At 44.1% G+C, this 22,718-nt stretch overlaps 1 protein-coding gene across 1 annotated transcript in view; it reads left to right on the forward strand.

Moving 5' to 3' along the window:
• Positions 1-15,624, forward strand: part of LOC115656341 — a 35,463-nt gene extending 19,839 nt beyond the window's left edge. The window contains exons 11-14 of the mRNA XM_030572914.1: positions 956-1,056; positions 12,606-12,715; positions 14,018-14,127; positions 15,088-15,624. Of these exons, the coding sequence (XP_030428774.1) occupies positions 956-1,056; positions 12,606-12,715; positions 14,018-14,127; positions 15,088-15,326 (560 nt within the window). The 3' untranslated portion in view covers positions 15,327-15,624. The remainder of the gene's footprint in view (positions 1-955; positions 1,057-12,605; positions 12,716-14,017; positions 14,128-15,087) is intronic.
• The last annotated feature ends 7,094 nt before the right edge of the window (positions 15,625-22,718 follow it).

Consider the following 22,718-nt stretch of genomic DNA (forward strand, 5'->3'; position numbering starts at 1 on the left):
AGAGAAACCAGTCAATACACACAGTCAGTTTGAGACCCAAACGCTACAAGTTCAAGTATTGGGTCAGGTGTGTATATCCAACCCAGTTACTTAGCCTTATGGGGCAAGCTAATAAAAAAATCTGACTCTTACCATCCCAGTGTCCTACACTCTCCTGTCTCTGACCATCACAGCATGAGCACATCAGCTAATAGCTATATAAAAGATAATGCTGTACTGTGCTGGCAGTGGCTCTTTTTATGGTGCTTCTGCAGCACAGTAATGTAATACACCTAGAAAATGTTTCTGTTGTATGCTGTAAGAGAGCAAAATCTCCTCACAAGTAGCACTCACTCTCCCACCCTTGGACTCTCGTAACTCTTTTAAACAGGCTTTTTGTGTTTCAGACAGCAAATTCCTGAATCATCAGTTCTCAATATTCTACATACTTGGTCTAATTGCCAGGGTCATGCTTTTCAGCTGTAAAACACATTATTGTGCAGCACATGCAAAAAGCACATAATAAACCAAGCATAGTGTGAAAAGGCTTCAGTACAAAAAGATTAGTGAATGACTTGTCTACAGCCTTCTCAGTTTTCCTAAAAAAATCTTTTAACCAACTGCTGTTGTAAATTTTATTAAAGTGATGTCACTGCTGTCATATCACCTCTTCGCGGTACCCACCTCTTTTCTGCAAAGTCTTTCTCTACAGAGGTGTTCAGTGTGTTACATAGCTAAAAGCTATTTGCCAAATTAAGATCTTGATTTGACCTTTGATTTTGAACCCCTCTCAAAGTCAGGAGCTGTTTGGGTGGTTTGCATAATTGGATACCAGTACTAGTACCAGGACAAATGTTTACGACTGGAAATCCTGCCCTAGGATCCATAAAATAAACATCTGCCATTTACCTGTCAATGGGCATGTCCTTCTTTATACACCTTAGTTCTCTAACATAAATGTTCTTCTAACTTGCAGGCCTGGATAACCTCAGTGTTATGGAAACCTGTTTGGATTTTCTCGTTGGGTGCCTTGCAAAGCGATGTGGAGAAATCAAGCAGGAAGAACCAGCGTGTCATGTAAGGCTACCATGCTGATTTCATAAATATGGGGGTTAAACAGACTACACATCTAATGGGGTTTTTAAAACACTTTTCACCCCAAGAGCCAGATCCTCAGCTGATGTAAATTGTCGTAACTCTATTGACTTAAATGAAACTATGCCAGTTTACACCAGCTGGGGATCTGCAGGGAGGTTTGCAAAGGCACATATGCCATTTAAGTTCCTGACCACCAATGACTTTCAGTGAGAGCTGGTTGCCTAAAAGCCGTTTGTGCCTTTCGAAATCACCCTCCAGCCTGAAATTTCTACTGGCTTCCTTGTGAAGTGGTTTTCTGCACATGTCACTTATGAAAGGAGTTCCTCACTTCATCCACAGAGTAGACCCAGTAGCGGCAGCAGCAGGGACCATGGAGGGACCATCTCTAGATGTAAGAGATAATGTAGTTTCCATGATAATTCAGGACCAGGAGCCTTCCTTCCACACAGGGGCCAATTGCCATCCCTATGCTTAGGGACCATGGCTTAATTGGGGACCATACTCTTGCCCCCTTTTCCCTTCCTGCACCGCCTCCTGGAGCATCCTGCACCATCTCTCCATCTGAAATATGGGGAGCTACCTCCGGGGCAGGACAACTCCAGACAACTTGGGCCACAGTGTCTTTTTTCTCTGTCCTGAGGCTACCAGGAATGGCTGGTTGCAAGGATGTATTTTTGTGACATGGATCACTGTCCACCACTGATAGCCACCTCCACTGGAAATCAGCTTCACAATATGGAAACTGCCTCTAGCCTTGATCTTGGGTCTTTGCCTGCTTATCTGTATGAGGAGTCCATAGCCATCACAGCTTTCATATTGACCTTGTGTCTTGGTTAATGCTCTGCTTTCTGGATCCCAAAATGTATATGGAGTTTGGTATCTAGAGAGTAGTTTGGAGACTAAGGGCTAAGCTAGAGGGAGCTGCAAAAGTGGGTCTAATATGACAGAGTGAAAAGGATAAGGAATATAGAAACATCCTGGGGAAAATGTGCTTGGAGTCATTGGGAAGTAAGAAAGATATCTTGGAAACTGAAATAAGAAGAAAAAACATTGAGTGAGTATCACTCAGGAGAGAGAAGTGGAAGGCTAAAAAGGCCTATAGAGGATACACATATCTAAGGCAAGTCTCTAAATCCTGTATGTGAGTGCATAAAATGGACATTTGGGCCCTACTTGCTGCTTTGAGCACTCAAATGACTGACTGAAAATTTAGCTCGCAGGATTTGTTATGCGTCTTTTCATGAGGTTTAATATAACTACAGTATTTCTGAAATCATTTATTTTTCTTAGTGCCAAAACCCTGGCTCTCTTTCATCTGATGTGATCTTTAACATCCTCTGCTATGTGCTTTTGATTGTTCAGGGTAAGCCCCACCAAGAGTACTGCTCCAGATAGTTGTGCTCAGCTGAATGTGAATGGGAGTTTGAACCAAGTTAACTGTTCTTCTCTGGCTTTTTGGGTTTGTGAAAGAAGGGAAGGTAAGAGAGAATTCCGTGGGCTAACCATTCGGGAGGTGTTCATCTTACTCTTCCAGGACAAAAAGCCCTGGCTGAAGTATGTTGCTATACCATATATTTTATAGGTTCACATCTGTGTATGGCAAATATATAGGGCCTGATTCTGCTATTTACAAAGGTTGAACTGCTCACAGAGTAGATACTTGGCAGTGTCAGTAAGGGTGACAGAATTGGGCCAAAAGTGAAATGGATCAGTTTAGCTATTGTTCGTAAAACCTGCCTGTGGCCCTAGCCATCTAGCGCTGTGAATGGCACATCCCTTACAAGCTAAGTGGTGTCAGCCTGGGTCAGTTCTGAAGATAGGAAATCTCTTTACAGAAACAAAACCAAAAGTCAAGGACATGAAGTTGGTGACTCAGTATGAACAACCTTCTTGTGAAGGGCCAGACTGCATGTTTTATGCTCAGCCCTGATGCATAGTTGCACTGCCACTAGAAGCTCCCTGGGAAGCAGCATTCTGCAGAGAAGCAGTTCTTTCCAGGGCACCCTGTCAGTGCAGTGGAGGAGGAGAAATGTACTACAGTCCCTTTCAGGGTGCAGCTAACTCCCTCCTCCCCCATGCAATCGGACAGCTCCCCAGAGCACTGAATACTAAGACCTGGGTAGTACTAACTCAAACCACTAAACAGTAGTGGTGGATATCCTTACTCCTCCACATGACTGTGTGGGTCTAGTCACAATTAGAGTTGAGCAAATAATTGCTAATGTTGGTTTGGTGGTTTAACCGAAATCAAATTCAGGTAATTTTGGACTGAAACTAAGGGTATGTCTAGACTACCTGCCGGATTGGCGGGCAGTGATCGATCCAGTGGGGATCAATTTGTCGCTTCTAGTCTAGACATGATAAATCGACCCCCGAGCCCTTTCCCATTGACTCCTGTACTCCAGCACCGCAAGAGGCACTAGCAGAGTTAACGGGGGAGCGGCAGCAGTTGACTCACTGCAGTGAAGACACCACAGTAAGTCAATCTATGTTGACTTCAGTTACTTTATTTACGTAGCTGAAGTTGCTTAACTTAGATCACCCCACCCCCACGTCCCAGTGTAGACCAGGGCCAAGTTATGGTTTCTTCTCGCATAGTGTCTCTGTGAGTGCTCCAGTTTAGGTGTTGGTGTGTCCTTGTGCCGGAGATTGGATATTTTAGGTAGCAGTACTCGGTTGGGGCGCGCGCGCAGCAGCTCTCTCAAACGGTGTCATTGGCGCCTCTTGTAGCATGTGCACAACTCGACCCCCTCAGTTCCCTCGCTACTGTCTTCAGCTGCAGACGCAGTGCCGCCTCTTTGAAAATCTCTAGAAAAGAAAATAGTTTACGTAGTAGTTTTAGCTTAGATAGTTTGATTAGACTTTACAGAGCCATTTATTTTTAAAAAAAAGTTTTATTTTTCTTTCCCTTCAGTTTTAGTTTCTTAGATTAGCAGTAGAAATAGAGTTTTCTTTTAACCAATTTATACATTTTTCTTCACATTTCCCACCTCAGTTGCGGGAAAAATCATTGGAGACAATTCCGGGCTCACCCGGTTTTAAGAGATGCAACTTTTTTCTGCCATTTTTTTCAGTCGAAACTATTCAAATTCAACTTAAATGTGCAACTTGTTTTAGTGTCCTGAAAAATGGATTTTCTTTGGTGAATTTCTGATTCGCCAAAAAATTTTGCCCAGTTCTAGTCACAATCTAACACTAAGGGTACGTCTACACTACGGGATTATTCCGATTTTACATAAACTGGTTTTGTAAAACAGGTTATATAAAGTTGAGTGCACATGGCCACACTAAGCACATTAATTCGGTGGTGTGCGTCCATGGTCCGAGGCTAGCTTCGATTTCTGGAGCATTGCACTGTGGGTAGCTATTCCGTAGCTATCCCATAGTTCCCGCAGTCTCCCCTGCCCCTTGGATTTCTGGGTTGAGATCCCAGTGCCTGATGGGGAAAAAAATCATTGTCGCGGGTGGTTCTGGGTAAGTGTCATCACTCATTCCTTCCTCCGGGAAAGCAACGGCAGACAATCATTTTGTGCCCTTTTTCCCTGGATTGGTCTGGCAGACGTCATAGCATGGCAACCATGGAGCCCGTTCAGCTTTTTTTTACTGTTACCGTATGTGTACTGGATGCCGCTGAGAGAGGCGATACTGCAGTGCTACACAGCAGCATTCATTTGCTTTTACATGATAGCAGAGACGGTTATCAGTTGTTCTGTACCGGCTGCTGCCATTGTAAATTGGCAATAAGATGATGGTTATCTGTCATTCTGTACAGTCTGCTGCTATCATGGGTGCCCCTGGCTGAGATCGGCCGCGGGCGCAAAGGCAAAAATGGGAATGACTTCCTGAGTCAATCCCTTCTCTATGGTATCTAAAAATAGAGTCAGTCCTGCCTAGAATATGGGGCAAGTGTACTAGAGAACCAGTGAACCAGAGAGCACAGCTGCTCCATGTCAGATCCTGCAAAAATGATGAGCTGCATGCCATTCACAGGGGGTGCCCGTGCAACAGCCCCACCCGTTGCTTCCCTCCTCCCCCAATCTTCCTGGGCTACCGTTGCAGTGCCCCCCCCCATTTGTGTCATGAAGTTATAAAGAATGCAGGAATAAGAAACAGTGACTTGCTAGTGAGATAAAATGGGGGGGAGGCAGCCTCCAGTTGCTATGATAGTCCAGGCAGGACATTAAACTGTGGCGGGGGACAGGAGCCCAGCCTCCTGCTGCTATGATAGTCCAGGCAGTACAGAATCTTTTCTTTACACATGAAAAGGAGGGGGCTGATTGAAGCTCAGCCCCCAGTTGCTATGATGAGGACAGTTACCAGCCATTCTGTACCATCTACTGGGAATGACTGGGAGTCATTCCTATTTTTACCCAGGCGCCCCCGGCTGGCCTCACCTGAGGCCAGCCAGGAGCACTCACGGGCAGATGATGGTACTGCAGCAATCAAGCATATTGTACCATCTGCCACTGGGGAGGGAAGAGGAGCAGATACTGCTCTTTACTGCCGCAGCATCGCGTCTACTAGCAGCATTCAGTACACATAGGGTGACATTAAAAAAAGTCAAGAAACGATTTTTTCCCCTTTTCTTTCACTTGGAGGGGAAGGGGGTAAATTGACGAGCCATACCCTGAACCACGCCAGACAATGTGTTTGAACCTACAGGCATTGGGAGCTCAGCCAAGAATGCAAATATTTTTCGGTGACTGCTGTGGACTGTGGGATAGCTGGAGTCCTCAGTACCCCCTCCCTTCCTCCATGAGCATCCATTTGATTCTTTGGCTTTCCATTATGCTTGTCACACAGCACTGTGTAGCCTGGAGATTTTTTTCAAACGCTTTGGCATTTCGTCTTCTGTAACGGAGCTCTGATAGAACAGATTCGTCTCCCCATACAGCGATCAGATCCAGTATCTCCCGTACGGTCCATGCTGGAGCTCTTTTTGGATTTGGGACTGCATCACCACCTGTGCTGATCAGAGCTCCACGCTGGGCAAACAGGAAATGCAATTCAAAAGTTCGTGGGGCTTTTCCTGTTTACCTGGCCAGTGCATCCAAGTTCGGATTGCTGTCCAGAGTGGTCACAGTGGTGCACTGTGGGATACCGCCCAGAGGCCAATACCGTCGATTTGTGGCCACGCTAACCCTAATCCAATATGGTAATACCGATTTTAGTGCTACTCCTCTCTTTGGGGAGGAGTACAGAAACCGATTTAAAGAGCCCTTTATATCGATATAAAGGACCTCGTAGTGTGGACGGGTGCTGCATTAAATCGGTTTAACGCTGCTAAAATCGGTTTAAACACGTAGTGTAGACCAGGCCTAAGTTGATACCAAAGCCTAGTACTAAGTAATACTAGGCTTCTGAAGGTGCCTTGAACTCCAGCTAGGGGTCAGGCTTTTAGCCAACTCTTCCTATTCAGAATTGTCAAGCGGCATCTGATTTGCAGTTCTTATCATCCGCACACACAAAACAGAAAAGCAAAGATCATGCTCTGGTAATTATATTTTACAGAAAAGCCTCTGAACTTGAAGTGTTGGATTCAAGGAAATGTCAGACTTGTTTAAGTCAGTCCCCGACTGCCTTTATTTTACAGATCTTGCCACATTTAAATGAGAATGCTGAGTCTGGAGCAAACAAGAGGCTAATAGCATCAGTTTATATTAAATTTAATAGTCTTGCATTTGATTTATTTACCAAAAGGAGAAACATGACAGCAGTCTAGGAGAATTTAATGTATCCAGTCCTATGAACAGAACACGAACTAGACAGACAAGGTCACTTCAGTCTGGATTTAGGTTGTTAAAGGGAATGATGCCAAATAACCTGTTTTTTTCCCAAGCTAGAAATGTAAAAAGTCAACAGGTGTGGCTGGCTTTGAAAAATGGTTTTCAGTGACTGCGTGTGATCCAGCAGACAAGCTGCATCTAATTATAAAACAGTGCTTTGCACTGCTCAGGAAGACCATTGTCAGCTGCTGTAGTTCAGCAGGTCTCTGAGCTGATGGAGGAGCATGTGAGATTCACAGTGTAATTTTAAATGTTCAAAATTTGTGCCCATTTTTGAGCAACGTTGTTTCTCTTTCAAAAACACGCAAAACAATTGGTGTGATTTTTGCAGCTAAATTTTTGTTTTTGTGAACCCAAGAAATGTGGAGGTGGGAATGGGGGCATGGAAACGGCAAAATGAAATTGCAGAATAGCATATTAAAATTGTTCAGTAGTCCTAGACAGTGAATTGCACTTATTTGAATTGTACTGTTATATGTGTGCCTGTCTTCCTTTCTTCAGGGTGCATATGTTAACACTGCTCTCTACTAGATAGAATGACAGATCTGCTTGAGTTTGCATTGATCACATTGTTAATCACTGTTACACAACCTACAGCACCATGTGCATGTAAGATTGTGTGGCCATCTTGGGTAACTCATTTATTTTATTACAAGTGTGACTGTTTCTCAGGTTATTATTGGTAGAATATTATCCTGGTTCCTATCTGGACATAAGCTCGGAGGGGTCGAGATTTTGTGTGGATTGACTGTTCATTGGTGTGAAAGCTGGATACATATATGGAAATAACAGATTAGCAACGTGTGTGTTCTTGGTTCCCAGATGTTCAGCTGATCCATCAGGTCACCCAATGTGCCCCTCTCATTCTTTTCCATATGTTTATATTGCCATTAAGATATTTGTTACAAAAGAACAAAGAAACGAGAGCAGGAATTAGTGTCAAATAGTACCCTCAGCCTCAGGTTTGAAACCCCTAGCCACCTAGGAACCTAGACACCTAGGGACCTCAGCCCTTCATTGTTATCAGGTAAGTAAATGGAGATCCATGGGTTTACTGCAGAGATAGTCAATTATTTCTTGTCAAGGTCCACATTTCTTGGTCAAGGTATAGTCAAGATCCAGATTCCAGAGAAAATAATAATAGAAATAATAACAATAATGCTAAGTAAATAAAAATATTTTGGGGTTTGTTCAGAAGCATCTGGTAGTCCAGACTGGGCTTGTGGTCCTAGTGACTACCTCTGGTTTACTGTGTGTCAGTTTTTTAGATGAAGTCTTTAAAGCAACTAACAACTTTCCATATGCAGAAAATGTGAGTGCTATTTCTTGCTGTTCCTCGGCACCCCCATCTTGCCCAGTGAAGGAAAGTGTAGTACAAGGATTCAATCTGTAAAATGCAAAGGAAAATTATGGATGCTTTTCTAAAAATCTTTCAGGTGACAGCATGTTTTGGAAATATTCCAGAAGGCTGCTTACTAAGCCTTTAGGGGGAGATACATATTCATCCTTGGAGTTTGCTCTGTCAGCCTGTATTTTAAAAGCAGATTGCTCTGGAGTCACCTACTGGGGAAAGCGTTACATACCAGTCACTGGTAAAGAACTGATCTTCAGCAAAAACAGACAGGATGCAGTGTACTTGAGGAGTGGTAATTGTCTTCTTGTTAGTACTATATATTAAGAAAAAGATAATGCTATAGCATTGTAAATTTGTGCATGGAAAAAGAAATGAAGGCGTTGCTGATTACTTTTTAGTTGTTTGTTTTATTTTTCTGTATTCCTTGGAAGTTTGTAACTGAAATGGAAAAAAATAAAATAATTCCTATAAAGCGTGTTGACAGTATAAGTTTAAAGTTTAATATATCAAGCAAGTTTACTATATTATATTTCAAGGTAACTTGGCATTTTGTCCTTATTTTTCTTTTTAAAAAAATGATTTAAATTTTCAAGATATGCCAAAAATGGAAGCTAAATTTAGAGGTGTGGTTTTTTTAATTACTTTCAGCTTGCAGTAAAGGACACTATGGTGCCTATTGTCAAAAGAAATGTCCCACCTGTCTCAATCGTACCGTGTGCAATAGACTCACAGGGCTGTGTGATGGTATAGTAACATGTCAAGAAAGGAAGAAATTAGAACTCTGTGAATACCGTAAGTACTGCAGCTGAGGAAAAATCAGGCTTTTTTCCTGCTGATGTTGGACATTTTGATGTGGACATTATATGAATAGGTTCTGTTGACATTGAGAGAGTCTGTTTGGTGGAGTCCATTTAGCAGGATTTAGGTGTTTATGATCAGTGTGTGGGTGGGAGTGGGGAATGGTGTTCAGACTCCTATTGACTTGAATGAGCTTTGGATCAGACCCTTATTGGCTCTGACTCAAGAAAGCATATCTATTTGGGAAAGCATGTGAGTATGTTAATGAGACTTTTACATGCTTAAAGTTAATATTATGCATTTGTTCAGATGCTTTTCTGAATAGTGATGGAGTTAAGCATGTGCCTCAGCGCTTTCTTCAATGTGAACCATTTTCAGTAAAAGTGTTGACTGCCTAATTTTTGTTGAAGCGCCTAAAGACTGGCGCTCTGGGTGCAAAATAAGTTATCAACGGTGTACTGTGTGCCTTTCTTTAAAAACCACATATGGCTTTACTGATATCATCCCAGGGTATGAAATCACACTGCTTTAAAATAATATATATATATAATTGTAATGGGTAATGCCGACATTTACTATAGAGGGAGTAGGAAAACAAATGTCTGTGATTTTTTCTATGTTTTGTCAGGTTTTATCCATTTGACAGCACTTTATTTACATTCAGTCTCCCTCTTTCCTTAGCTCTGGGAGATTCCACTCTTAATAATGGGGGTTTCACACAATGACAAGGAAGAGAAAAAAATGTAGACCATAGTAATGTGTTATTGTAAAGCCACTAAATTTATCGGGGGGGGGGGTTAGAAGCAAGGACAGCGTTTGTACCTGAAACTACTCTTAGCATTTTTTTTAAATTGACTGTTAAGTTGACACAGTCTCTTTAAGGTCCCTTGTAATGGCTGTGATATCACAGGATTGGCAAAGGAGGAAAAATAATAGGAAAAAGGGTTGTTTTTTTTCTTTCCTGTTCCCTCTTACCTTTCTACTTTGCATGATTTCTTAGAATGGAAAAATGCCTCCATAAATTAACATCAGCAATTGTTTTAAATATTTTTAAAGAGTCAACTACTATCTAACAAGATACAAAAAGGCACCGTTTAGTGGCCTGCTAATAAAACACCAGTGTGACTAAAGCAAACCACAACTAACGGGCTACTAAAATATGCTTTGTCCTGTATTATGGTATGCTACATGCACATAGCATACTACAATTATATAGGAAATCATGTGCAATATGTCTTTAAGTTGCAAACAACTATATAATATCTTTTCTTGCCTAATAGTGCATAGTGTGTGTTGCACCTTTAATTTGTGTGTCTGCATGTTTCAAAAAGGCCTTACAAGCAAGTTCTGTTTTGCCTCTTGGAAGTACTGGAATGGAAATTGTTACTATGTTCCTCCATATGGGGTGCTGAATAAGAGTGAAGCAGAGTTCATGTGCAGTCGGTTCCAAGGGGCACAACTGATAAAATTAAACAACACGGAAGAACAGGTCAGTCATATGAGTATCAGATTGTTAATAGTTAATGAAGAGGTGCTGTTGAGGTTTTCACTAGTCTTTAAATTTGTATTGCTCTGCATTCCATTGTGTCTGAAACATTGAAATAATATTAATCTCAACTTATTGGATCCCTTTTATCTTCTTAAAAACACTGATTAGTTTTTCTTTTATGTATTTTATGGATCACATGCCAACATGATCCTTGTTCTTTGACTCATTTATTTGTGTACCAACATCAGCTTCCATTTCTTATTCACTTAAGGGAGCACCCCCATCCATAGTTCGGTGATGCCAGGATTTCTGGAGATAGGGTTTGCTAGTTATCTTGTAATCCATCAGCCAGCTGGGTGGATATGAAGTAACAGATCACAAACTGTACTTAAATTGTAAGCTTTCTGGATCAGAGACCATCTTCTTGTTCTGTTTGGACAGTGCCTAAGCACAATGGAGTCCTACTTCATGACGGGATCTCCTATGTGCTTGCGTAATGTAAATAATAATAATACTGAGCTAAAGCTAGAGGTCTAGTATAGTGAATGCTTACGGGAAGAGGGTAGGTTTAGAAGATAAAATAAAAAAAGAGCAAGTAAAAAATCACTTAGAAAAGTTAGATGCCTGCAAGTCACCAGGGCCTGATGAAATGCATCCTAGAATACTCAAGGAGTTAATAGAAGAGCTTGTAACTGTCCAACATTAAACAGTTTTGAACACGGTTTGGGGGTTGGCATACAGAGACCTCAGCCTGTTTAGTGCCATGGCAAACACACCATTACACATCTTTTAAACCTTTTATTAAAGATCCAGAAAAAGAAGGAAAACCCAGTTACAGCATTTGGAATGTGACATATTAAGTAAGGCTTTCACTTTAGCAACATCTCTTATCCTCTTTGCCTTTGGCGGTAAATAATTTTTAGAAGGAAACCCCGCCTATGAAGGACCGTCTGAAGGAAGGCTGAAGGAATTGGGTTTGTTTAGTTTGGAAAAGAGAAGACTGAGAGGGGACATGATAGCAGTTTTCAGGTATCTAAAAGGGTGTCATCAGGAGGAGGGAGAAAACTTGTTCACCTTTAGCCTCCAATGATAGAACAAGAAGCAATGGGCTTAAACTGCAGCAAAGGAGATTTAGGTTGGACATTAGGAAAAAGTTCCTAACTGTCAGGGTAGTTAAACACTGGAATAGATTGCCTAGGGAAGTTGTGGAATCTCCATCTCTGGAGATATTTAAGAGTAGGTTAGATAAATGTCTAGTAGGGATGGTCTAGACAGTATTTGGTCCTGCCATGAGGGCAGGGAACTGGACTCGATGACCTCTCGAGGTCCCTTCCAGTCCTAGAGTCTATGAGTCTATGAGTCCTTATTCAGGTAACTTGATGTCAATGGGAGTTTTGCCTGAGTAGGGACAGAATGAAAACTAAACAGGGATACCAAGATTTAGCTATGTAGGTCCTACATCAGGAGTGGTTATTTTTTAATTTGTCTTCAATTTCTCAACAACCGAATGGTGGATTTTTGCAAAAAGTTTGGCCCTGGAGATAGAACCAAGTCAGGGAGAGCAGAAGACATTGTGAAGTCCACTAGAAACCTCACCATGCAGTTATCTGGTAGTGGTTAGATGATAGTGTGGGGATGGCACTATAGACAGAAGTTAGATAGTGCTGGGATCTGGAGAACATTCGTACCCAACTAGAGCCATTGTAAAGTAAGTCAGAATTGGCCCTCAGCTGCTTGACAGCACCCTTTTAACAATAGATACCAGGTATAATACTTCATTATGTACTTGTAACTAATGTTTGCTTTGAACACTAGTGAACAGCTACACATAGTTAAACCTGCTCCCATTTAAACTAATAGAAAAATTCTACTTGATTTCAATAGGAGCAGAACTGGGTCCTTAATATGTTAAGCTAGTTCTCAATACCAGTTAAAAAGAGAATCCAAGAGTAATGGGCCAAATCCTCAGCTGGAAATGTGTGCACTTATATACCATTCATCCAAAGAAATGAGGCTGTGTTTGATGGTTAACAATTGCATTTATGTATATATTTTAGCCACAATGTATGTCCCAAACGCTGCTTCTGCTAATTCTTTGCAGAGATGGATAGCTAAAGTCATCACTAGAAAAAGCTGGCTTGGCAGCCTGAGCTATAAACTCCAGTCAAACTCCTGGATCATGCCTGATGGAGATAGAGCAGCGCCTCGTTGGTAAAATAAACGGTTCCCATTTCTCCTTCTGTTCACCTTTCCTTTATTTAAGGGTGGTAAGATTGTGGGGGAGTTTGTCTTGGCCATATTTCAGATATTTAAATATATTCACCCTATAAAGAGAAATAAATCTCTATTCTTTGAGGGCTCAGTTCTGCAGTCCTTATGCAGTTTGTCCCAAAATTTAGGCTCTGTACTCTGCCTTTCAGTGTAGCTGGCATGAATACACACCTTCCTAAAGCAATATTTTGAGGTCCAAGGTATTAGTTTCGTGGTTGCTGGGTCTGTGAGATACTAAGCAATGTATCAAACTGCAACTGTGTTATTGGGTTTTATTGCTGTGGATTGAGCAAATACCTTATAAAAGATCCCATCAGGAAACACGGCTGCAGAATGATCTCCCATGATGAGGTGAGATTACTAATTGCCTTTTGACCTGACTAAGCATACCTTGATTATTGTGTCTTTTCCACAAGGCATTATTGAATATTTTGATCAGAGTGGACTGAAAGTTCTGTGCAAATTGCAGTTATGGTCTAAGGTGCCAGCTGCTTTTGGAAAAGGAAATCCTTCATATTGACACCTCTCTGGATGCATTTGTCTTGAGATGCTTACAGTATTCGGCTGGGAAAGGACAGTACGGTAACAAATGAGTGAAAATGATCTCATAGTCTCTGTTCAAGCATTTCAGACAGTTATAGGGCCATATGGAGCTCTGTCAACTTATACCAGCTAAGGATCTGTCCTGTCTTTTTATACAAAGTGATGATGGTGGCTATTCTGAGTGCAGTCATTGGTGAATGATGGGGATTTAATACAGCTGTCTTGTTTTTCACACATGACCTTTGTACCTTGAAATCTTGGGGGATTTTGATTGTCAGAAGATTTTGGAGAAATCATTTTCTGCACTTTCCTGTGCAAGCACAGGAAGTAAAATTTTGATGAAGCTGATACAAGTGTGAACCTGCGGGCATGATCAAGGCCATGACAGCTAATGTATTTAATTAACTAACTAAGGGTAGTGATTGATTTAGATTTCTTTCTAATTGTGCCTATTAAAAGTGCTCTAGGCCTAGTCCATGGGTTAAAAAGTGACAGTAAACACATTCTAGCCATCTTCCCCCGGAACCTCTTCCCAATACCTCAACTCTACCTCCTTCATCTTTTACCCTTTTCTTCCCCCCTCTCTGAGGAGCGGCATGGGAATACAGATGAGATGTGTGTTTGCATTGACTTTCGCTCATGAGTTGGAAATGCAGACTCATGTAAAAGTGAGTTCCATTGCTTTGTTTTGCTTTGCAGGGGTTTCAAAGCAGTTCAAGATTTGTGTGTGCAGATTGAACCCATATCTGGAACCTTCATTTCCTTTGCCTGCTCTGAACGGGCTTCGTGGATCTGCAAGGGAGCCCCAGGTGAGAGCATACCCTGCGTATGATTCACAGTGTTTTTAACAGCCCTCCTCGTGCTGCGCTGTGTACAGTGACATATCAGAGGGGTGCCTGAGGTGCAGCTTTCCAAAGCTCATCTGCTGCTCCACGCCCTGAGCAGGATTCCTCTCCCTCTGCAGGAACTGCCTGCACCCAGCCAGGGTCTTGGGTTGGTATAGAGAGGAGTCCCGATGTGTTTTACAAGACACACCGGCCACAATGCACCCCTGATCCTGGACTGGGGGCATCTCTGCAGTGCAGGTGGAGGTGGGATCACACTTGTGTAGATGTGCCAACACTAACCTAGCGATTGTGGCTAAAAAGAAGCAGTAGGCAGGCTAAACAAGCTCACTGAGAACCGTGGGTGTGTTCTAGTGTTGATAGTCTGTGCCAGTGCCACCACACCTTCCCTGCTATTTTGAGCTGTGCTAGCTAGATTAAAGCTAGTGCAGGTTTACCTACTCAAGATGCATTCACCCCTCTGAGTGCACTGTAGATGTATCTTTGTCTGCTGACTCAGCATCCTAACATCTATTACACCGACTGCCAACATTCCAAAGAAGCTGGGATCAGTGAGTTGTAGGGATCCTTTGGCCGCACTTTGTACAATGGAGATGAGCTGTGTAGGACCAGATATGCTGCTCTTACGCCATCAGAAGTTTGGGGTGATCTTTGCATGCATGGTCTGCTACGCCAGCTTTAGGTAAGACCCAAGTGCATCAGCAGTTTGGCACAAAGCTGCCTCACATCATCCTACAATCTGGGCCACTAATTTACAAATTCAGGCCCAATCAATGGGGCTATATTCTGTGCTGACTTAGATCCTGAGTAATGCCATTATAGCCTGTTGGGCTGGAGGGGAGTAGGGGAAACCGGTGCAGAATTGGTCCAGAACCATGTCCTAGGTTTAGCATCTTTGCTCTTTTTCCCTGTTTGTTTTGGCAGTTCCTGGAGCGCTGGATTCCACATATAAGTGGTGGACAACATTGACCTCGTCCCTTTTAGTTTCAATTTTTGTAGTTGTCGTGAGTATGTTTGTTACATTTAAAGCGGCCCGGTGGAGAAGACAAGTGCTGGTAGAAAAGACTGATGGGAAAGAGCAGAGAAATAAAGTGGAGATGGAGAACTTGGCTTCCTGGGACAAAAAGGCCCTCAAGTCTGAAAGGAGCAACCCCTTGAATTAGGATGTAGTGTTTGTGGACTCTGAAGGCAGTCTCATCCCATCCTCTGTGGATTGAAGATTTGGCTTTCAGGAAGAGGTTTGAAGTAGGGGAAACAGGAGATAGAGCACTATAACAGATAGGGAAATATTTAACCTGAAATTTGTTGAATGTCTTGATTTTTTTGGTGTTTAAATCTTTCTCTGAGCTCCCACCCTCTCTAATGACTTTAGTCTGTCATAAGCAGGATCTGTCAGATGACACAGCACTACTTTCAGCAAAGCAGAACATCCCTAGAACATGACTAGTCAAATACATTTCCTTAAATCACCTTGCATTTCTTTCAGAGAAATTTTCATCTGTGTTATTTCATCTTTAAGCAGTTCAATAAACTCTCAAACAGGAAACATGGCTTTGCTTGCTGTTTGGGGTTTTTAAAGCTGCAAGAAGGGGTTAATGGACTCTAATACATTCAGCCTTCTGCATCATATTATCAAATACTATAAGGCCAGATTCAGGGCAGGTGATATAGCTCCACTGAATTCTTCTCTGTGTGTCTTGGTGCTTCACTTCTCCAGTTTACACAGCTAAGGACCTGGTCCTCAGCATTAAACACACTTGGTCAGTGGAACAGTACTTAGTATTTGTGAACCAAATTCTTCTATCAGTTACAAACCTTTAACTCAATGATGAACATGGTTCTGAGCAGAATTTGAGCCCTTGTATTATTTATGCAGTATGGGTCAAAAGCTGAAGTCCCTTAATCAGGAAGAACTCACTGATATGAGCGGAAGTTTTTCCTGACTCAGGGCTTCAAGACTGTTTTAAATACACTGGTGCCAGTTCCCCTCCCGCACCAGTTTTATGCAGCTGTAATTCTGATGATATTAGCGGTATTACTTCTGACTACCAGCAGCGTGAGAGGAGAATCAGCCCCACTCTGCATAAGTAACAGAGACTGACAAAACCATCGAGCCAAAGCAGCAGAGAGACTGAAATTGTTTAATATAATAGTAGGAAAGTGAGCACAATGGTCAGATTCAAGGATATTCTGACCATTATCATAGAAACAAGGTGATACCGAGGACAAAACCTCATGCTTATGTAAGGATATTTTCCTAAGGGATCTCGGTGTTCTGTTGTATAATTACCTATTTAATATTTTGCTGATCTGAACCCCAGAGCATGACCAAGTTAATATGACTGTGCATCGTGTAAAATAAAGCTACTGGACATCTACAGTTTCCACCTCTCAAACATTAATTAACTGAAAAGTCCAAACAAGCCTAAATCCATATATCAGCTCATTGGTATCCATAGCACTGACAAAATGTCACTCAGCCCATTAGCGCTACTTCGATAGCATCTCTATATATACTTCTGAGAACACCTTGCATGTATAATGCATAAAGAGTCAAGTATGGAAGAAGAAGAGTAGGGGAGCATCTACCTCTTTCTGCCAAGGCTTCCAAAAACAAGTGAAGAGTTTTCTGCTAGAATTCCTGGACAGTAGAGATGTTACATTTGCGTGCATTGAGGACACTGCACAATGGAATATCCTGAGTGAAATCAAAAGGAAAATTCCTAAACTGTAATGGAAGGTGAGATGCATAAAACTTTGTGGAAAATGGATCTTTTTTTTAAAAAAAAAAGTCCAATCAGAAATACAGGCCAGCATGGGAGTCTGTCCCATGCTGTTTCGAGGAAGAGCATTCGGATGATTATTCATTTTGAAAGTGCAGCTTTCCCATCTTAAAGGGGACATTTATGTGCAAAAATAGATCTGTGCAGAGTACTATCTAACTAGAGGCCTAAGATCCATGCTACAGTCAGCAGGAGTTGGTTCAGCACTAAAGCAATGTCTTTTTCATGTCAGTGGGAATGCTTAAATGCCTTTCTTCTAGTCTTTCATTCTCTATTTAAGTACCCAGAAAAGAAATCTGCATAGTTTTTCAAAGGGTACAGATTGAGCTGTATAAATGGTGAAAGGAAAGTAGGAATATGGTTTCCTAGAGGCTAGAAGTGTAAAAGTCGTCTTGTCCCCTGAGCCTCTGGTTTCTTCATGAATGTTAATACAGGACTTCATTTGTGCAGAGCTTTATTTACATGAGTAGGATCTGCAAGACTGGGCCCTGGATCAAGTCTGTGAACACAGCAGCCTGGCAGCCTGGAAAATGAGACACTTTTGGTGAAATCTTGGCCCTTTTGTTGTCAGAGGCAAGCAAAACTTGCAGTGAGTTCACTGGAGCCAGGGTTTCAAAGCTCAGTGTTTTTTTTCAAAAATGAATAGGCAACAGGTTTGAAACAAACGAAGTATTTTTTCACACAGCGCATAGTCAGTCTGTGGAACTCTTTGCCAGAGGATGTTGTGAAGGCCAATACTATAACAGGGTTAAAAAAAGAACTAGATAAGTTCATGGAGGATAGGTCCATCAATGGGTATTAGCCAGGATGGGCAGGGATGGTGTCCCTAGCCTCTGTTTGCCAGAAGCTGGGAATGGGCGACAGGGGATGGATCACTTGATGATGACCTGTTCTGTTCATTCCCTCTGGGGCACCTGGCACTGGTCACTATCGGAAGACAGGATACTGGGCTAGATGGACCCAGTATGGCTGCTCTTATATTTTTGTTTCTGACAAAGCTCAATCCCACAAGATGGCCTCAGCTCCCAAGCCCTATTGGCTTCAGTAGGAATCAAGTCACAGAATTGCGCCCTTTTTTAACAATTTGGTATAAATGTATTGTAATAATCTCAACAAAAAATCAACCAACCAACCACAATTTAAAATTGTTTATATTCAAAACAGCCCTGGTCAGTGAAACTCACTGCCAAAAGCTTGAAAAGCTTTTATTCAGACCAAAGACTGGAGTGTTAGTTTTTGACATTGGCAGCATTTCACATGATCTGCTGAAGACAATGTCTCCGTTATATCTTTTCAAACTCAGCCCTGTAGTCTCAGGGTATGGCTACACTCGAAACTTCAAAACGCTGCTGTCATAGTATTCTATCCCCAATCTGAACCTTAGAATCCAAAAAATTGGGGTACTAGCATGAATTCCTCTAAGCTTAATTACCAACTTAGATCTGATAAGCTGCCACCAATCAGGACTTGGAGTGCCTGATAAACTCTGGTCCCCCCAAAACCTTCCCTGGGGACCCCCAAGACCCAGACCCCTTGAATCTTAACACAAGGAAAGTAAACTCTTTCCCTCACCAGTGCCTCTCCTAGGCTTTCCCTCCCTGGGTTACCCTAGGAGATCACCGTGATTCAAACTCCTTGAATCACAACACAGAGAAATCAGGTTGGTTCCCCCCCCCTTCTCTCCCCCTCCCTGGGTTATCCTGGAGAGATAGACAGATTCAAGCTCCGTGAATCTAAAACAAAGGGATTCCACCCTTCTCCCCTCCCTTCTCCTTCCCTGTTAAGTACAGACTCAATTCCCTTGAGCCTCAACAAGGGGGAAAAAATCAAACAGGTCTTAAAAAACAAACCTTTTAATAAAAAGAAAGAAAAAGTAAAAGGTGTCTCTGTAATTTAGATGGTAAAAGTTACAGGGTCTATCAGCTTATAGAAACTGGAGAAAAAGCCTCCTCCAGCAGAAATACAATTTAAAATACTTTCAGCCAAATACACATTAGAACTCTATCAGCCAGATACACATTTGCAAATAAAGAAAACCAATTAAAAAGACTAAACTGCCTTTCTACTTGCACTTACTACTTGAATAGAAAATTAGAGCCTGTAGTACGTCCGGTCACTCTCAAATCCCAGAGAGAACAACGCAAAACCCAAAAAAACAAACAAAGGCTTCCCTCCACCGAGATTTTAAAGTATCTTGTCTCCTGATTGGTCCTCTGGTCAGGTGTTGCAGGTCACTGTTTGTTAACCCTTTACAGGTGAAAGAGACATTAACCCTTAGCTATCTGTTTATGACTGCCGCGGCAGCGCTTTGAAGTGTGAGTGTAGTTGCAGCACCAGTGCTGAGAGAGAGCTCTCCCAGCGCTGCATGTACTCCACATCCTCATGGGGTTTAGCTTGCAGCGCTGGGAGCCGCGCTCCCAGCGCTGCGGCACTGTTTACACTGACACTTTACAGCGCTGTATCTTGCAGCGCTCGGGGGGGGGGGGGTTTCACACCCCTGAGCGAAAAAGTTGCAGCGCTGTAAAGCGCCAGTGTAGCCATGGCCTCAGAGAGGGAAACTTCCTTCATGATTCAGTTTTTAAACAAATCTCATGTATTGTGACTTTGAGGGTTCTTCAGAGAGAGAATAGATTATCCCACTGTTTTTTCTGCATTGTTTATTAATAAACGAGCATCTAATAGCCCAGATCACTCAGCAGCAGATAAACTTTTTTTTTTTTCCAAAATGCTGGGCTGGAGTAAATGGATATATCTCCATTGGAATCAGTGGAGTTACACCAGCTGAGGATGACCCACTGAAGGACCTCGCTCCCTGCTGTGGAATAACATACCCATGAGGATCAATCAGAGGCATTTGCAAGCAGATCTGCTGCTGTCTGAAGCTCACCAAAGTTGAGCTCTGTGGGACCAGCAAAGAAAAAGAGTTTGGAGATGGCCCATCCTGGTAGGTTTAAAACACAAGTAGCAGACATTGGAGTGATCAGTCAGCACACTATGTGACAATACTACTACTTGATTGAGATACCAGGTGTGTGTTGAGGAGAGGTGTGGCTGGGAGTCGGGGAGCATTAGAATCAACTCCTGGATCTTGTCTTATTCTTCAGGCAGCACAGGGTTAGCCCCAGTGACAATATAGCTTTGGACAACATTGACCCCTTGTGGCCAGTGAGAGAATAGCATTGGCAATTTCTGAAAGGAGACGGGATGAGATCTCCAGGAGTGGAAGAATAAAAAAAGCAACATAGGATAGGACCTTTGTTCATAGGTGCCGACTCTGGGGGTGCTCCGGGGTTGGAGCACCCATGAGAAAAAATAGTGGATTCTCAGCACTCACTGGCAGCCCCAAGGATCAGCTCCCCCCATCCCCCACAGCTCTCCTGCCCATCACAATCAGCTGTTCAGTGGTGTGCCAGAGGTGCTGGGGGGAGGGGAGAAGAGCTGGGGCAGGAAGAGGTGGCGGGAGGGGCAGAAGGAGGGCAGGAAGGGTTGGAAGTGGAATCTTGGTGGAAGGGGTGAGGTGGGGGTGGGGCCTACAGCAGAGGGGGCGTGTCAAGCACCCCTCAGGAACTCAGGAAGATGGCACCTCTGCTTCTTCGAGTGGTTGTTCATGTCCATTCCAAGCAGGTGCGTGCGCGCCGCGTGCATGCCAGCCGGAAAATTTTTCCCTAGCAGCGTCCGTACGATTGGCCCTGGTGCCTGCTGGAGTGGCGCCACTACGGCGCCCTATAAAGGGGCCTGCCGACCCTCCACCCCCTCAGTTCCTTCTTACCGCTAGTGACGGCTAGCTGGAACTTCTCTTGCGTAGCAAGTTAGTGTCCTAGCCTTGTGTATAGTCTATGTTAGTTAGTATATAGTTAGTTTACTTAGGTCATTTGTATATAGTTCTTGGTAGTTGGGAAGTCCCCCCCCCACGTTTTCGTCACCCGTTGGGGCATACCTGGGTCCCCTGGGTTTAAACTCTGCAAAGACTGCGGGAAATTCATGCCCAAGAGTGACCCACACTCTGCTTGTTTGAGGTGCCTCGGAGAGGGCCACCGAAAGGACCGGTGCTCTATCTGCAGGGGCTTCCGCCCAAGAACTCTCAAAGACAGAGCTCAAAGACTTAGAGTCCTCCTGATGGAGGCTGCTGTGTGGCCACGCTTGGACCCAGAACCGGCCGATGCGGTGCCCAGCACGTCTTCCTCGGTGCGGAGTGCCCCGGCACCGGCATCAGGACTTAGGGCCCAGCCCAAGTCATCTAAAACCCGGCACCAAACGGAGTCGAGTCATAGGAAGTTGGTCTCAGTGCGGCACCGCTCACCGTTTCTGGTGCCCACTAAGAAGAGGAAGCCGGTGAGGGAACGGTCACCCCACCAGGACCCTCAGAGGCCGATGCCGTCCGCGGGTGGAAGCGGACAGGCTGGGCTACAGCCCTCGGCTGCTCCATCGACTCCCGCACCGCAGAGAGGGCGGTTGAGTCTGGACCGGCCTAGATCCCTGGACCTCAGCGGAGACTTGCGCCTCCCCTCAACACCGGAGGCATTAGAGGCGGCCTCAGTCTTGATGGGACTCCCGGCACTAGCCTCCCCGCACTGTAGTAGGGAGTTGCCTACCATGGCCTGTCCCCCAGTACAATCAAGGGGCATGCCGGCCATACCGTCGCCTCTCTCCCCGCACCGTGCCGCTTTGGCGGCACCGGACCAGATAAGAGGCTCCCCGCCGCCTCAGCACCTCTCTCCAATGGCACCGGGTGCTACCCCCCCCCCCCCAGGTCCTCGTACTCAGAGACTTCAGTCTCAGAGGCAGACTCCTACCGCTTCAGCTGGTCACGGAGCAGGAGATTGGTTTCTGGTGTGAGACATCAGCTTTACCCACAGTGGCAGCAGCAATGGCATCCGCCCTCACAGTGGCTGTTTTAGACCCCCTAGGCCTACCACCAGTCAGTAGGCCAGGCATTTGGTCCTTGATCAAGGTCAGCCTCAGTCTCTTTGGCATCGGTGACCCTGACACAGTTGCCTCCTCCACTGGCACCATTTCTGGGCAGGGGTGTGCCATATTCAAGTTCAGCACCTCCTAGCCAGGCAGCGGCACCGGCAGCGACTACAGTTCAGGCTCAACAGGCACGCCTGTTGATACGCCACGCTGCTCACTGGTGACCCCGGTACCGGTCGCGGTGCCACATTTAGAATCGGAACTGGCCCTGCAGCCACAGTACCGTGTGCCGCAGAACCCCAAAGGGCTACATGCACCTGAGGAAGGGCCGATCCAAGTAATTTCCTCGTCTTCCTCCCTGGACAAAGTGGTCTCAGGCATGACTGTGGCACCGGCCCGGGACGATGCTCGGATCCTCCAACAACTGCTCTGGCGAGCAGCTCAGAGCGTCGCAATCCAGGCTGAGGAAATCAAAGTGGACGCGGATCCGGTAGTAGACATCCTGGCTCCCTCAGGGCCATACAGGGTGGCTCTTCCGTTAATCAAGACCATAGCGGATACGTCCCGCACCTTATGGCAGACGCCAGCCTCACTGGCCCCTACTGCCAAGAGAATGGAGCGACGTTATTTCATCCCCTCTAAGGGGCATGAACACTTGTACACTCACCACCCCCCAGACTCCCTGGTGGTGGACACAGTCAACCAAAGGGAGCGTCAAGGATTTCAGGGGTCAACATCAAAGAGCAGGGTCGCCAAAAGACTCAACCTCTTTGGTAGAAAGGTATACTCTACGGCAGGCCTACAACTCCGTATTTCCATCCAACAGGCGATGGTAAGCCGATATGGTCATAACACGTGTTC

This window comes from Gopherus evgoodei, chromosome 8 (genome assembly GCF_007399415.2).
Source record: "Gopherus evgoodei ecotype Sinaloan lineage chromosome 8, rGopEvg1_v1.p, whole genome shotgun sequence".
Classification (NCBI taxonomy): domain Eukaryota; kingdom Metazoa; phylum Chordata; order Testudines; family Testudinidae; genus Gopherus; species Gopherus evgoodei.